The sequence below is a fragment of the Equus asinus genome, chromosome 13 (genome assembly GCF_041296235.1).
Source record: "Equus asinus isolate D_3611 breed Donkey chromosome 13, EquAss-T2T_v2, whole genome shotgun sequence".
NCBI classification, from domain to species: domain Eukaryota; kingdom Metazoa; phylum Chordata; class Mammalia; order Perissodactyla; family Equidae; genus Equus; species Equus asinus.
The window spans coordinates 11,044,833-11,059,365 of NC_091802.1; the positions used below are offsets into that span (position 1 = coordinate 11,044,833).

Here is a 14,533-nt window from a genome sequence, read left to right on the forward strand (position 1 = left end):
GGCTGCCGGGAGAAGCAGGGCTCCTCTCATCCACCCATCGCCTATGGTTGTGATTGCAACCCCCCTCAGCTCGCCAGCAATAATGGCCACAACAGTGTTGACCCAGAGCCCATAGAAGGGCTAGCACAAAGAGAGGTCAGTGCCCTGCGCCACCTGCATTATCATGGACTCCACAAATATGGAGGCCACGAGTATGAGGAGAAGGGCTGTGAGCGGAGAAAGCACATACCAACTCAGAGAGACAGACTCCCAACAGGGGCCCAGCTTCCCCACCCTGTCCCCTGAGGCACCTCCCTGAGACCTGGGGCACACTTGTGTCTCTCCTAAGCCTGTGAAAATGTTCGTCCTTCACCTTCCCCAGCGTGATAGAATGTGAAGGAATGGGGTAATAGATCCAGGACTCCCCAAGTGGGTCAGTGAACCTCTCTACCACCTGGGACATTTGTACTGACCCTTACCACCACCCCCCCTCACCATGCCTGGAATGCCAGACAGGGCAGCACCGAGCGACTTCTCTTCCCAGGGACCCTCCTGCCACACCTGCGAGGAAGTTGCAGAAGGCAACCCAGGGGGGCAGGAAGGCCAGAAGCAACCAGGACGGAGAGGATGATGGACACCAGCAGGAGGTAGTACACAGCTATGGCAGAGAGGTAGATGCCTGGCAGAGGGTGCGGGGGAGAGGGAGGAAGAGAATTTAGGATGAGCCAAGTCACCTATCGCGTCCTGTACCGCCTGTACTGCCCCCCCATCAGCCTCCTCCTCTGTCCTCCTTTCTCTGGCCCCACTCCTTGTCCCATCCACTTTCTCCACATTGGTGGTCCTCATTCCCTCACATCCGCCCCCTTCCCGTGTAGCTGTGCTTCATGCCCCTCAGCCCTCCTTAGACAGGCCTGCAGAATGCAGACCCCTCCAGGACAGCACAGACGCACTCAGGTCACTCCAAAATGGAAAGAAGTCTCTAAGATAACAGACACCCACCCCGGGAAGTCAGGAAACATGGTAGTCCTTCCCTCCCTGTCTTTTCAGTCTCTGTTTGGAACATGTGGTTGTATTTTATGTGCATTTATGTCCCCAAAACAACTCTTATCTGGTGTCCATCTCCCCATTATCCTGTTATTAACCTCTGAATTGGAGCATGGGGACTTTCTTAGCAGCAGGACTCAGGGAGGGGTGAGGAGCTGGGAGGGAATGTATATGGGGCACATGTGTAGCTCTGTGTCTGCCTCTGGATGTCTGTCTGTCTCTCTGAGTATCTGGGGGGCGGGGCGCGGAGCAGAGTGCGGAGGGGCTCCCCCCACCAGGAACCTTGAGGGAGCTCATGCCCCAGCTCCCTCCCACGACCACTACCTTCGACTTCAGCCCTCTTGTTGCCACCCTTGGAATGCTCTTTGCCGAGATCTTCCCAGGGCTGCTTCCTTAGTCATTTGGGTCTCAGCTCAAATGTCACCTCCTCCAGGGTCTTGCCCAAAGCCACACACACACACACACACACACACACACACAATATTCTGTATAACAGCCCTTGCTGTATTTTCTTCACAGCACTCACTGCTACCTAATTTTATCTTACTTATTAATTTGTTCACTTGGTAATTGTGCTTCCCCTGCCCCCGCAGAATGTAGGCACCTCGAGGGCAAGGCCCTTGGCTTTTGCATCTCTGCATCCCCAGATCGTAGAACAGTGACTGGCACATAGAAGGCACTCAATAAATAGGTGTCGAATTGAATTGAACACAGAGATGCTTGGCTCCTCAGTAAAGGACCTGTATTGTTGAGCACCTGCCTTTTCTGTCCTCGCTGCACCTTCATCCCCTATTGGGGCCCCAGCCATACCTGGTCCTCCCTCTTCTTCTTCCCCAACCTGCAGGAGCCCTCTGCCCCAGCATCTGCAAACCCACCACCACCGCCACCGCCTTGGCTCCCTCGGGAGCTGAGTGGGCCAACACACTCAGGCCTTGCACCTGGTCTCCAAGCCCCAGCTCCCAGCAGAACTGACACCTGCTCTCAGAGAATCCCTTTCCCACCAGCCCCACCCCCCCTTATAAAGCCACATTTGGAAACACACACTCCCCTGAAGAGCCTCAATACAGCTCCACCAACATTTATTGAGGGTTTCTCATATGCCGGGCACCATGCTAGGAGAATCTCCGAAGTCATGGACATGCCAAATGCCAGGCCTTTCTCCCTCTGAGTCTCCCAGAGTCCCTGCACCTCCTGTGGTCAGCGTAGCAGTTTCTGTCCTGGGCAAGTTGCCATGCGTGACCTGGAGGGAAGGTTTGATGGCCTAGCTCAGGGAAGGCTCTGTGCCAGGCCTGGGCCCCCACTCGCCAGCAAGTATCTGCTCCGCTCTGTCTCATCCCTCACCTCCTTCTGGCATCGTGTGGGGGCAGTTTCTCATCTGGAAGCAGATGCTCTGGATGAAGTTGGGCAGCAACACTGGCTCTCTGTTCTCTGCCCACTGCTTGGCCCAGTGTTTCTCTGAGAGGACCAGGATGAAGGCAAGAAAGCCTGGGAGGCTCACCAGCTGGCCAGTGATCCACAGCTTCCATTTCTTCACCCAAAGCTGGGACTCAGAGTCAGTCCAAAGCCTGAGGCTGAGTCTGGACAACTGGTTATAGTTCAGGTTGGAGGATGTGTAGGCAGGAATTATGGAGGCCAAGTTTTGGGGCAAGGAGAAAGGTCTGTGGGCTTCAAGGGGCCTCGGGCCCCAGCTGCTGGCCATCTTCAGTCCCTTGGGCTCCTCTGCCAGCTGCTTGGTTGCTCCATAACATAACCCTCTGACTGTCATGGAGCCCTGGCCTCCAAGAGACCCAGAACCCGGGGCTCTCCTCCCCAGCTCTGGCCTCTGGCTGCCAAGCCACACCCAGCACATTCTCTTCTGGAGCTCAGACCTAGTGTCTTGGAGAGAATAATAGGAAAAATGGAGGATGAGGGAAGAAATGGAGCATTCAGTCATCTGGGAGAGGGCCAAGACCACACCCCACATTCAGCAGAATCACCTTCTCTGATGCATACGCACACACACGGGTTCTCTGAGAAACACACTCTGGATTCCAGAAGAGAAGTGGCTTGAGGGGGCACAGGAGGCACCCTGGGAATGGAATCTAATACTTCCCAGACTCAAAGGACAGGACAGGTCATTGCGATAAAACCAAGCAGTGTCACTACTGGTCTCTTGGGCCTGGATCACTAACTTCTTTGGCTGGATGGGTCCCTGCTCATCACTGTTGGCTATTTTAATCCTAGGAGTTTGTCTCCAGCTCGGCCCTTTTTAAATGCATTGACCTAGCTTCATCTTCCTTGTCTGTGACCATCGCAGGGATACTCATTGGCCAAGGGCATAGCCAGCTCGGCACCCATTGTCCACTCTGTCTCCACTGGCAATACCCTCAAGCCATCCTCATTCTCCATCATTGCCTGGGCTCTGCCAGCCCTGTTTTCATTGGCTGCTCTGTCCTGAAGCTCAGTCCCTGTTGGTTGCCACTAGAGGTAGCGTTTTCACTGACAGCGAATCCAGTGGATGGATGGGCTTTGTCCTCTCCATGCCATGCTGCAGCTATCCCAACCTGTGCCCCCTCCCTAGGCTGCATTAGGGTGGGGGGGCACTGGGGGTGGCTGAAGAGGGCCCAACAGCCTCAAGGAGCCTCTGGTGTTGGCGAAGGTGCTTCCTCCTTTCGTGTTCCCCTGTGACTTCACACACCAACTGGGCAGGGAAGGCCCCAGGAAGCCCCTTCAGCCAGCCTGGGGAAAGAGAGACAGGGGCCCAAGTCGGGCCAGGGCAGGGGACGGGTCAGGAGGGAAAGGTGGCACCATGAGGTCTAATGCCTGAGGGTCATGGTGAGTGTAGGAATTAGTGTATGGAAGCCTGGAGCAATGGTAGAAAGGCCACTGGAGGTGGAGGTGACAGCAGCATCAAAAAGGGTCACTGTCACTCCTCTGTCAAGCCCTGCAGTAGCTGCTCATCTCACTCAGAGCCTGAGTCCTTATAGGGACCTGCAAGGACGCGTATGAACTGGTCTCCAGTATCTCTATGACCTCATCTGCTTCTCTCCCCTTTCCTCACTCCCTCTAACCACACTGACTTCCTTACTGTTCCTGAAAAACACCGGCCACAGGACCTTTGCACTGACTCTTGCCTCTGACTAGAACAGTCTTCTCCCAGATAACATGTGCCTAGATTCCTCACCTCCATCAAGTCATTGCTCGCATGGTGCCTCTTCAATGAGGCCCACCTCAACTCCCTATTTAAACTTGTAACCCTACCCAACCCTGGGACTCCTGACCTCCTGGACTCTGCTCCACTTTTGTTTTTCCATAGCACTTATCACCTTCAGACACACTATAAAATTTACTTGTTTATTCTTTATTGTTTCTCCCCCACTAGACTGCATGCTCCAGCAGGGCAGGAATCTCTGCCTGTTCGATTCACAGTGCCTAGAATAGCAAGTGGCACCTCGTAGGTGCGTAATAAATATTTATTGAATGAATAAATAAATGAGTCTCTCACCTTCAGGGCTCTTGTGCAGGTGCTTGGGGGGAGCCCTGGACTCCAGACTCCGTCCCTCGGTCTTGGACGGTGCAGAAGGCTCTGAACAGAGTTCCTGGGAACAGTCTGGTTGGGGTGGGTGACATTACAGCAGGATCAAGACTCTTTTTTGTGTGTGTGAGGAAGATTGGCCCTGAGCTAACATCCGTTGGCAATCTTACTCTTTTGGCTTGAGGAAGATTGTCGCTTAGCTAACATCTATGCCCATCTTCCTCTATTTTATGTGGGATGCCACCACAGCATGACTTGATGAGCGGTGCTAGGCCTGCACCCGGGATCCAAACCCACGGATCCCGGGCCACTGAAGCGGAGTGCGTGAACCTAACCACTATGACACCAGCCCAGCCCAGGATCAAGACTCTTTTTAGCTTCTCCCCCATATTCCCCTTAAGAGTCACTTCCCTTCCCTCCTCCTCTCTAGAAGATACTCACCACAGTCCTCATAGATGGTGTCTGAGGAGCAGGGAAGAGGGCCTGGGGTAGGGAAGGCTCCCAGCCAGCGCTGCATGTCTGATCTGGGGGGGATAGAGGGAGGGGTCACAGTTGGTCCAGCAGATCCTCCTGGGCGTTAGGCAGGGACTTCGGAGGAGAGAGACTGGGGAGGAGGGTGCTGGGCTCTGAAAGGTCAGGTGGGGGTCTCAAGGATGTTTTCTGAAGGAGACACAACTCACAGGGATGAAGCTTGGAGTAGCCGGTGGGTGGGGCGGCCCTGGTGGTTGCTGAGAAGGGAGAGGCGGAATGTAGGGGGCCCAGATGGGTCTGGAACCTGCTGGGCCTGGACCAGGGAGCGATGGGCATAGTCCAGAACCTGTAACCGCTGCCCACTGCCCAGGAAAGAGGGAGTTGAGGGGGAGAGCAGAGGTCCAGCTGGACTCCTCCTCCCCACCTCTGCCTGGGCTCCCTCCTTTCCTGGGACCCACCTCTTGGGCTGAGTGATGAGCAGCAGGTCACTAAAGAGCAGCAGGCAGAGGGGGGTAAAGCGGGGGCGTGAGGTGAAGAGCACGCCCCCCCTCCGGCACCCTAACTCCGTCAGCTCCCCCTGCAGCTCCAGGCGCCGCGACCAGGAGACCAGGGGCAGGGCCTGCGAGGAAGCAGGGAGGAGGTCTGGCTTCTTCCCAGCACTGTGGGGAAAGGGAAGGTGGGGAGTCTGGGCAGGGACTAACCTTGACTTTGTGGAAGCGCAGCCTCTGCGTCAGCCGGATCAGCTCCTCAGTCTGCTTCATGCGCCCCACCTCCGCGCTGCAGCGCTCAATGATCTGGGTAAGGGCAGCCGAGTCACCCACCCCTGCTCCCTTCCACCCCTTCCATCTCTCCCTACTGCCTCGTCACCTCCCTGGCCCTAGCATCCCCGCTGCTCACCTTGCTGACAGCACCCAGCGCCTTCTGGGCATTCTCCTGGCGGCTGGACCCCTCCTCTGTCTGCCGTAGGATATTCTGGGGACAAGGAGGAAGGGTCACTGGGCTCCTGCTCCACAGCCCTGGGATTTGGAGGGGCTACAACTCAGAGCACCCTGCCTGTCTTGGCAAAATGCTTAGTTTGGAGTTTACAGAGCTGGGGGACCAGCCCCAATAAGGCTGAGAGACTTCACCACTCACCATCTGCATAACCCTGAGCAAGTCACATTACTTCTCTGAGTCTCAGTTTCCCCATCTGCAAATTGGGGGTAATTCTCACCTAGCATACCAATAACATTGTTGTGAGGATTCGAGGTAATCATGTACTTAGCATAGTCCTTGGGACATAATAAATGCTGCAAAGAGGGTTGCTATTATTTTAATAATTATTAACCATAACTATCAGTACAAACAATATAGCACAGTGGTGAACAGGGCTTGGATTTAAACTTTGTCTCCATCAATTATTACCTGTATGACCTAGGGCAAGTTATTTAACCTCTCTGTGCCTCAGTTTCTTCATCTATAAAGTGGGTTTGGGGCCAGCCCAGTGGTGCAGTGGTTAAATGCGCACATTCCGCCTCAGCGGCCCAGGGTTCGCCAGTTCGGATCCTGGGTGCGGACACAGCACCGCTTGGCTAACACCATGCTGTGGTGGTGTCCCACATATAAAGTGGAGGAAGATGGGCACAGATGTTAGCTCAGGGTCAGTCTTCCTCAGCAAAAAGAGGAGGACTGGCGGCAGATGTTAGCTCAGGGCTAATCTTCCTCAAAAAAAAACATAAAATGATTATTTTTTTTTTTTTTAAGTGGGGTCAATAATAGTTCCTAGCTACAGCTGTTGGCAAGTTTAACTGGGCGTATAGCACGTAGAGCCACGTCTAGAACAGAGCACTCAGTAGCTGTGTAGCCATTATGATTATGATTATTATGTTTATGTGGTCTACGCTCGGGATATATAAAGCTGAATAAGGAATAAAGACGTTGATAATCTAGTTAGGGACTCTTCACATGAGATCCCCACACCGGGTGACCTGGTTTAGGGAGAAGTTTCTACCCTGCAATAGCAGAGTGTTTCTCAGCCTTTTTTTCTTTTCTTTTTTTTTTCAGTATCATCCTGTTAAGGAGCCTTTTCAGGCATTTTTTCCCTCACTGCCCTCCCCACCATGAAACTTTAATACACAGATATACTGTACATCTATTTATGTACCATGGCCCTTCAGAGTACTACAACCATTGGAATATTTAAGATTTCTTTTTACCCCTCCAAAGAATGAATTTTTGCCTCGGTGGGGGTGGTATCACCCCCATTGGGAAGGCATACAGGGAAAGATACAGCTGAGGAGAAAAGACCACTCACCACACACCCCTGAGACCCAGACAGATGAGGGACTTGCCCAAGATCACTCGGGTGAGTGGCAGAGCTAAGTCTAAAACTCATCTCTCTAGCCAGAGGCTCTTTTCCTGTGCCCAGTCTGCTCCCTGAGACATTTGGGTAGCTCCAGGTCGTGCTTAGTGGGCCCTGGATGGAGAGGCCCAGACGAGGAGTCCTGATTTAGGGGATTCCTGTGTCCATGATGGGGTGGGAAGTGGTGGTAGCGGCAGGAGGCCCCGGGAGCGTTCTGCAGCGGGGTGGCAGGGCAGGGAAGGCGCGAGCGCCGGTACCTGCAGCAGCATGCGGAGCCGCGTGATGCGCTGAAAGGGCAGCAGCAGGAAGGACGGCAGCGGGAGGCGCTCGCACTTTGGGAGGCTCTGCAGCCGCCGCAGCTCAGCGGAGAAGCGCACATTCGTGTCCCTGCAGAGGCAGGCCCAGGCGGCTGGCGTGTGCCTCGTCTGCCTCGAGGCCCTGATCCCTCCGGCTGCCCTGGCCTGGACCCCACGCCTGCCCTCGGCTTCCTCCCACAAGGGTGACGTGGCCCCCGCCTCGGGCGCACTCACATGAGGCGGCTGTAGGTCTCCTCCTGGTACTGCTGGTTGCGCACGTAATCCACATACACCGAGAAAGGCCCCACCGCGTGGGAATGCACCACGTCACACAGGTCGCTGATGTGGGGGGAAGAGCGCACACGGGACAGTAACGTCCCTAGAAACCTGGAGGAGTGGGGGCACAAGCAATGGAGGGGGCAGAGAGCCAGGTCTCCCGGTTCTCAAGGGAAGGTCGGGGCACCAACTGGGCCTATGGAAGGGAGGCCCTGGGACAGGGAGAAAGCTAAGGAGTCCCCGCAGCCCGGGGCCTGGCTTGCTGAGAGGACGGGACCCCACTGACCGCTCACTGACTCCCTGGACTCGCTGCACGTTGGAGAAGAGGGTATGATGATCTCGGGGGGTGAGTGTGTCCCGCAGGGCCTGGCTCAGCACAAAGGTGTCCGTCAGTAGCCGCAGGGAGCGCAGGTAGGAGGCCTCAGATGTCACCACCTCAAACAGGCTCTGAGGAGGAAGGGCAGGGCAATGGCCAAAAGCCCAGCTCCCAGCCAGCCTAGGGTGCAGGTCACACTCCTGCCCTACACCAGCTCCGCCCGGCCAGACCTCAGGGGTGCCCACCTCCTGCATGCGCCTCTCCTGGGGGCTGAGGGTGTCCAGGAGGCCGCTGGCTCGCACAGCTGGAAGTTCCTGCCACAGTGTGTTGCGAGGGCCAGGGGGTCGTGGGAAGGTGGGAGCTTCTCCAGGATTAGTTGGAGAGGAACCCCCATCCTCACCGACCCCCCACAGCTCCTCTGACAGCACGGCTGCTCGATAGGTCTGGTACAGGGGCTCTGGAGAGTAGACACAGCACATCAGGAAAGTCCAGTGCCCCAGCACCCTTCCCCACTGCTCGACGGTCACGGCAATGAGCCCCCCGTCCAGAGGCCCTCACCATCCTGCAGGGGCAGCTCCCAGTTCTGCCCCTTCAGCTCGTCCAGCCCCTCCTCGTCCCTGTGGAGAGAGAAAGGGATGGAGTCCTCCAGAGTCCCCGCTGTTGCACACCTCCGGGGGGTGCTATTCACGTGAGAGCATGAAGGAGTGCACAACCCACATGCAGGTTGTATGCAGGGACCCTAACGGCTCCCCAGACCAAACCCCAGATTTTTTTAATGTGCCTGTTATATCGGAGGCCCTGAACTAAGTGGGCTCCATCTGTTGCTATCATCTCAACCACTATGTACCAGAGACTTCCAAGTCTCTTTCTTCAGCCCTCTCATGTAGCAACCATTGTCTGGAATGTCCTATTTGTGCTTCAGTGAAACTCAGTATGATCAAACCCAAACTCTTACACCTCCCCACTACCTGTTCTGGTCATCAGCGCCACCACACACCCATTCACCCAAGATAAAAACCTGGGAGAATGAACACTGGTAAATGTTTGTTGGATAAATGAATGGACTCGGATTAACTCTGGTAGCAGTGGGGAATCTAAAGTGATTAACAGGCCCAGATAACACAGAAGAGATGTTCATGGTTGTCAAATGGCTTTGCAGACAATAATTGCAATAGAGGCTCAAAGTCGGGGAACTGCAATGGAGCACTTACGATGGCCCCAGCTCTTTACCATCATCCTACCCCAACAACTCTAAGAAGTAGTTGGTATGCTTACCCCCATTTCACAGATGAGGATGCTGAGACCCGGAAGGGTTAAGTGACTTGTATAAGGTCACATAGCTAATAAAGGACAGAGCTGGGATTAGAACCAGGACTTCTTATCTCCAGAGCCCCAGCCCTTCACTCCACCTTTGTGGAGGTGGGATTTAGCTGGACCTGAAGGTTAGTCCGCCCTCAGGTAGGAGTCAGGGTCGGGGTGTTAGGTACCTGCCCTCCATGGCTGCTGGAGGAGCATTCTGAGGAGCTTCATCCTGACTGTCTCCTGGAGAGAGAACCCAGAGTGAAGAGGACAAACCTCCAGGATCCCCAGCCCAGGGCTCCTGACTCTGACCCCAGCAGAGACTATTAATATAAAAACTACAACTCCCATCAGCCCCAGAGTAGTTGCTGATGGAGGAACAAAAAGCCCAGGGCCTGTTAGGGGTTGTAGTTTGTTGGTTTTTAGAGTACTCCACCTCCACCCCTTCCCTTCCTAGCCCAGAGATCCCACTCCCCCAGGCCTTATACCTGTTTGGATTCCATCTTCACAGAGTGCATCGAGATCTGGCTGTGGGGCATCTCCAGAGATGGTGGCGTCCTGCCTGACGCGAGTTGGTTTGGGGGGTTTGAGGGGCGGCAGGAGTTTGTGCTCAGCAGTGGAGCGGTAGGATGTGAGGACGACTGGCGGGTGACTGATACTTGGAGGGTTAGGGCGGGAGCGGGAGGTCCGCAGTGGGGAGGCCCTGCAGGGAGCCCTGGGACCGTCCTCTTTGCTCCCCACAGGGACCCATCGGAGCTCCAGGCCAGGCCGGGATACATGGCACACACAGGGGCAGCAGGGAGGGCAGACCAGAGCAGCATCTGTAGGAGACAGGGGTGTCCTAAGGAGAAGGCCCTTAGGGCCTGGTCCCACCCTCCCCAGGCCTCCATCCTCCCCTTAACCTGCCCAGCAGTGGGAGCATAGTCCAGCCCCAGGCATCTGTCTCCTCAAGCCTGACTCTCCTCAAACCCCCAGGAATATGGAAACCAGGTTTTCCAAACATGAAATTCACTTTTGCAAAGGTAGCCCCTGAGTACCCAGGCTTACAGCACTGAAAACAAAAAAGACGAGCTGGATTGAGCCCACCCTAGACCTACAACATGCTTACCTGGAGCACCATTCTCGTGGGACCCACTCTTGGTGAGGGTGCCCTGGGGAGTCTCTCTCTCCCCGTTCACCTCCACTCCCCCTTGGGGACCTGGCTCCAGGGTGTCCGCAGCCTGGACCTTACTTTCAGTCCCCCATTCAAACCTGCCAGCCAGTCTCCGCACAGTGCCTGGGGCCGAGGCAGAGCCTTCCTGGGCCGGGACCTGGGCCGGGACCTGGGCCGTGGGGAGCAGGGGCAAAGGTGTGCTGGGTGACCCAGAGGGTTTGGGTGGAGGAACTGGAGAGCGGGGAGCAGGTTCTGGGGAGACAGAGCGCCGGGATGCTGGACTAGGGGTGCTGGAAGGCGAGTCTGGGGAAGTCTGGGAGTCAAGGCTGGCTTTAGAGGCTGAGGGCGGCAGAAGGGCAGGGGGCTTGAGGGATGAGGCTGGGGGCTCCCAGAAGATGGGGGTGCACATTGGGGATGGTGCATCATTGGAGGTGAGGGGAGGATCTTGTGGAGAGGAGCCATTGTGGGGAAGCCCTGGGGACTGGGCAGCCCGGGGGCGAGAGGGGGGCCGGGGGCGGATGATCCGAGGGGGCTTCTGGGTAGGGGGTGTTGCTGCAGGAAGAGACTGGGCTGACATCCTCCTCTGAGCTCTTCAAAGGAGTGGGGTACTCTGCTGGAGTCATCCCCTGAGGAGGAGAGAGGGAGAAAGAGAGACCCTTAGTGCCCCCGGGGGCTAGACTGAGGCCAGCAGAAATCATTTGCAAGCAAATGAGCCATGCCGTTGGAGTCGGGAGGGAAGGCTGGCGCACATCCTCTCCTTCCTTCTCATTTCCACTCTCTTCTCTCTTCTCCACCTCTCACCCTTCCTTTTCCTTCTCCATCCATTCTCTGAGGCCCCTGGACAGCCCCCCCCCCCCCCCCCCCCCCCCCCCCCCGCCCCAGGCAGCCTTTCTTGGCCCTCCCAGACTCCATTTCCATTTCTTTTTCAGTCTTTTGGCTTCTGCTGCCACAGTCAGGCCAGAAGAGACAGTGAAGCTGGGGTGGGGGCACGTAGGTGGAGACTCCAGTTGCGGGGGGGGAGTGCAAGAGAACTGGATCAGTAAGGGGAATTGGGCTTGCCGGCATTGCCACGACGTGTCTGTCTGAGGAATTGTGTTGTGTGTCTGTAATGTGTGTTGTGGAGGTTTGTGTGTGTGGTTTAAGTGTGTGTGGACATGGTGTGTGTGTGCTGTCCCTGGTGCTATGTGAATGGGGTGTTATGTGTGTTCCGAGAGTATACTTGTTGTGTGCTTACTGGGCAGGTGTGCAGCAAGTGAGTGGAGTATACAGTGTGTGGTGTGTGGTGGAGAGGGTTGCAAGGCTTCATGTGTGCCATGTACTGTCTGTGTGGGGCCTTTGTGCAGTGGTGTGCATCTGTGCACGTGCATTCATGCCTGAGCGATGAGGGATGCATCACTATTTCCCCGCTCCAGTGGGCCCTCCGCCCCCCATTTCCCAGTTCCTCTCTCCGGACTCTCCCTTTCCGGATTATTTTTAGTCTCCTTTTCCTGCCACGAAGATTCCTGGAGCCACTGACCCCAAGAGACCAGGAGGCCCTGGGCATGGTCTCTCCCGCCCCATCCTCTTTTCCCTGCCTGCTCTCTGTCCCTCCATCTGGTCACAGACAGAGGCCTCAGTGGAAGCCGGAGTCCTGCCAGGGTTCCTGGCGGGCGGTTGGGAGACCAGACTGAAGGTGAGGACCAGTGCGGCCAGGACGCTGGGGCCTGGCCTTCACTTCCTCCCTCAGGGAAGGAGGCTGTGATCCTGAAGAGGCTGCAGGGGTCAGGGCTGGGAGATGGGGGCACCCCCAGACTCCCTTCAGGAGTCAGCAAGAGAGTCAGACCCCTCCAGGCCTCAGATTGGGTTCTTGAGAAATGATGCGAGGTGGGGGCTGGGGGCTATAGACTGAGTCTTGCAGCTCAATGGCCTCTGTGTTCTGGCAGGAAGCCCCTTATCTAGGTGACCCAGGCAGTGGCCTCACCAGCTGCCCAGCTCCTCCCCAGTCATGCCCCCCCCCAGGGATCCCACCCCCTCTCAGGTGCCTGAATTTACTTCCTTTCCCACCCCCCACTCAGGCTTCTCACAGGGACCCAGGTACTCGGCCCAAGCACTCACCCTTGAGTCCTCTCCACTCTCAGTCACCTCCCAGGGCTGAGTGAGTAGGGGCAGGAAACAGGAATTGGATTCTCCTCCCAACCGGACACCCCCCCCCCCACCAAACCACACCACACTCCACATGCGCACACTGAGGCTCTGGAAGATGTGAGGGACCCGGTACCCCGGGTCCTGGAGGTTAACAGGGTCTAGGGAAAGGCTAAACTCAGGCGTGGAGAGTGGGCTGCTCTGTATGCGTACGTTCCTTCTGCATTGCTGTGTGGATGGGGGTGGACAGGGGTGGGGTGAGGATGGGGTGGCATTGGCACAGGGCTGGGCTAGTGGCATGGCATGGACATCTAGACTCCTCTGTATCAGCTAAGGGATGGTGTAGGTGTCCCTCCAGGGCATATCTGACCATCTCTCCCACACCTCGCAAGACAGCCTGTCCCTTTAGCTTCCAAGCTGTCCCCCTGGGTGTGAGCCAGCCTGTTCTTTCACACCAAGGGACCCCCACCCCAGGTTTCTCCTCCCTAACTCTGCAGTAGCTCCCCGTAAATTTACCTTTATCTTTTTGGAAGCAGTTTCTATTTTCAGCCTGTCCTGCCTGCCCCTTGGAGCAAGGAGTATGGGGCCAGGTCTCCGAGTGTCTGTTCCTGTGTTTCTGGGGCGGGAACTGAGGGCCCAGATTGAGATCTCCGCAGAGGAAGCCAGTTCCTCAGCCCCACCCGGCCATTGTGTCAGGCTTGTGTGTGTGTGTGTGTGTGTGTGTGGAGAGGAGGAGCGAGGGCCGGGATGGGGGTTGGGAGATGGGGAGGTGGGGAGAGAGATCTGAGACCTGTCTCCTCCAAGTGGGTATGATGCTTGCTCGACCCCTTTCCGCTCACCCTTCTCCATTCCTGTCTCTCTCGGTCCCAGCCCCCTGCCTCTCCCTGTCCCACTCAGAGGCTTTGATGTTGATTGGCTGGGAGTCAGTACCCCTGGGTGGAGTGGGGGTAGGGGTCCCCCTCACCTTTAATTTGCTCTATGGTTGAGAAGCTGAATTCCCAGGGCTGAGGGAGTGTGTCGTAAAAACAACTGAGGGGGTGGAATGAGCCACACCCCAGCCTGGGAAGCAAGATAGTGGGAGGAAGACGCAAGGGCAGTTATGAACTCTGGGGGCCTTTACCCACGCGCAGGTGCCTGCCTTGGCCAGACCTTCACACACACACACACACACAAACACACACACACACACACACACACGCACACCCTCCAAACAAGACACTGGGAAGAAAAGTCAGAAAGCTGGGATGAAAATATGTTTTAACCCCCTTTTCCTCAGAATAAAAGCCAAAGTCCTTACAATGACCAACAAGACCCTATATTTTCTGTCCTCCCTAACCTCTCCTCTCAGGCACATTCCTGCCTCAGGGCCTTTGCACTGGCTGTGCCTTCTGCCTGGAAACCTCCTTCTCAAGACATCTGCATGGACGATTCCTTCACCTCTTTGAAGTCATTGCTCAAAAATCACCTTCTCAATGAGGCCTCCACCACCACTCTTTCAAATTGCAACCGACAACCTCACACCACATTCCCAACCTCCCTTTTTTCCCATAGCAATCATTCCTTATAACATCCCATATAGTTTACCATTAAATTGACATATTATGCTTATACTTCATTATCTTTTCACATTAGAAAGTAAGCTTCCTGGAGGCAGGCTCTTCATCTGTTTTTTTCAGTAATGTGTCCTAAAGTGCTGGAACAGAGTCAGGCACATAATAAGAGA

At 55.8% G+C, this 14,533-nt stretch overlaps 1 protein-coding gene across 2 annotated transcripts; it reads right to left on the reverse strand.

Annotated features, from left to right (window-relative positions):
- Positions 1-2,085: 2,085 nt before the first annotated feature.
- ARHGEF15 (Rho guanine nucleotide exchange factor 15) lies at positions 2,086-13,463 on the reverse strand. Of its 2 annotated transcripts, none has more exons than XM_014864104.3 (16): positions 13,327-13,463; positions 10,645-11,315; positions 10,025-10,357; positions 9,725-9,779; positions 8,796-8,854; positions 8,483-8,694; positions 8,208-8,368; positions 7,880-8,032; positions 7,607-7,736; positions 5,906-5,980; positions 5,710-5,802; positions 5,467-5,627; positions 5,218-5,370; positions 4,979-5,061; positions 4,508-4,612; positions 2,086-3,741 (listed from the first exon to the last, which is right to left on the reverse strand). In XM_014864104.3, exons 2-16 carry the CDS (start codon positions 11,264-11,266, stop codon positions 3,590-3,592), a joined length of 2,547 nt encoding a protein of 848 aa, XP_014719590.3. In that variant the 5' UTR covers positions 11,267-11,315; positions 13,327-13,463; the 3' UTR covers positions 2,086-3,589. The 2 variants fall into 2 exon arrangements, with proteins under 2 accessions (XP_014719590.3, XP_070338460.1); XM_070482359.1 differs by lacking the exon at positions 13,327-13,463 and adding an exon at positions 12,784-12,877.
- Positions 13,464-14,533: the final 1,070 nt, after the last annotated feature.

Excerpts from the sequence above, each read along its gene's own strand:
- ARHGEF15 (XM_014864104.3), bottom strand. The coding sequence starts at position 11,266 with ATGTCAGCCCAGTCTCTTCCTGCAGCAACACCCCCTACCCAGAAGCCC. Across the intron at positions 8,695-8,795 it reads GGAGCTGCCCCTGCAGGATG|AGCCCCTGTACCAGACCTAT; the intron begins GTGAGGGCCTCT and ends TCTACTCTCCAG. Across the intron at positions 5,062-5,217 it reads CTACTCCAAGCTTCATCCCT|ATCAGACATGCAGCGCTGGC; the intron begins GTGAGTTGTGTC and ends TATCCCCCCCAG.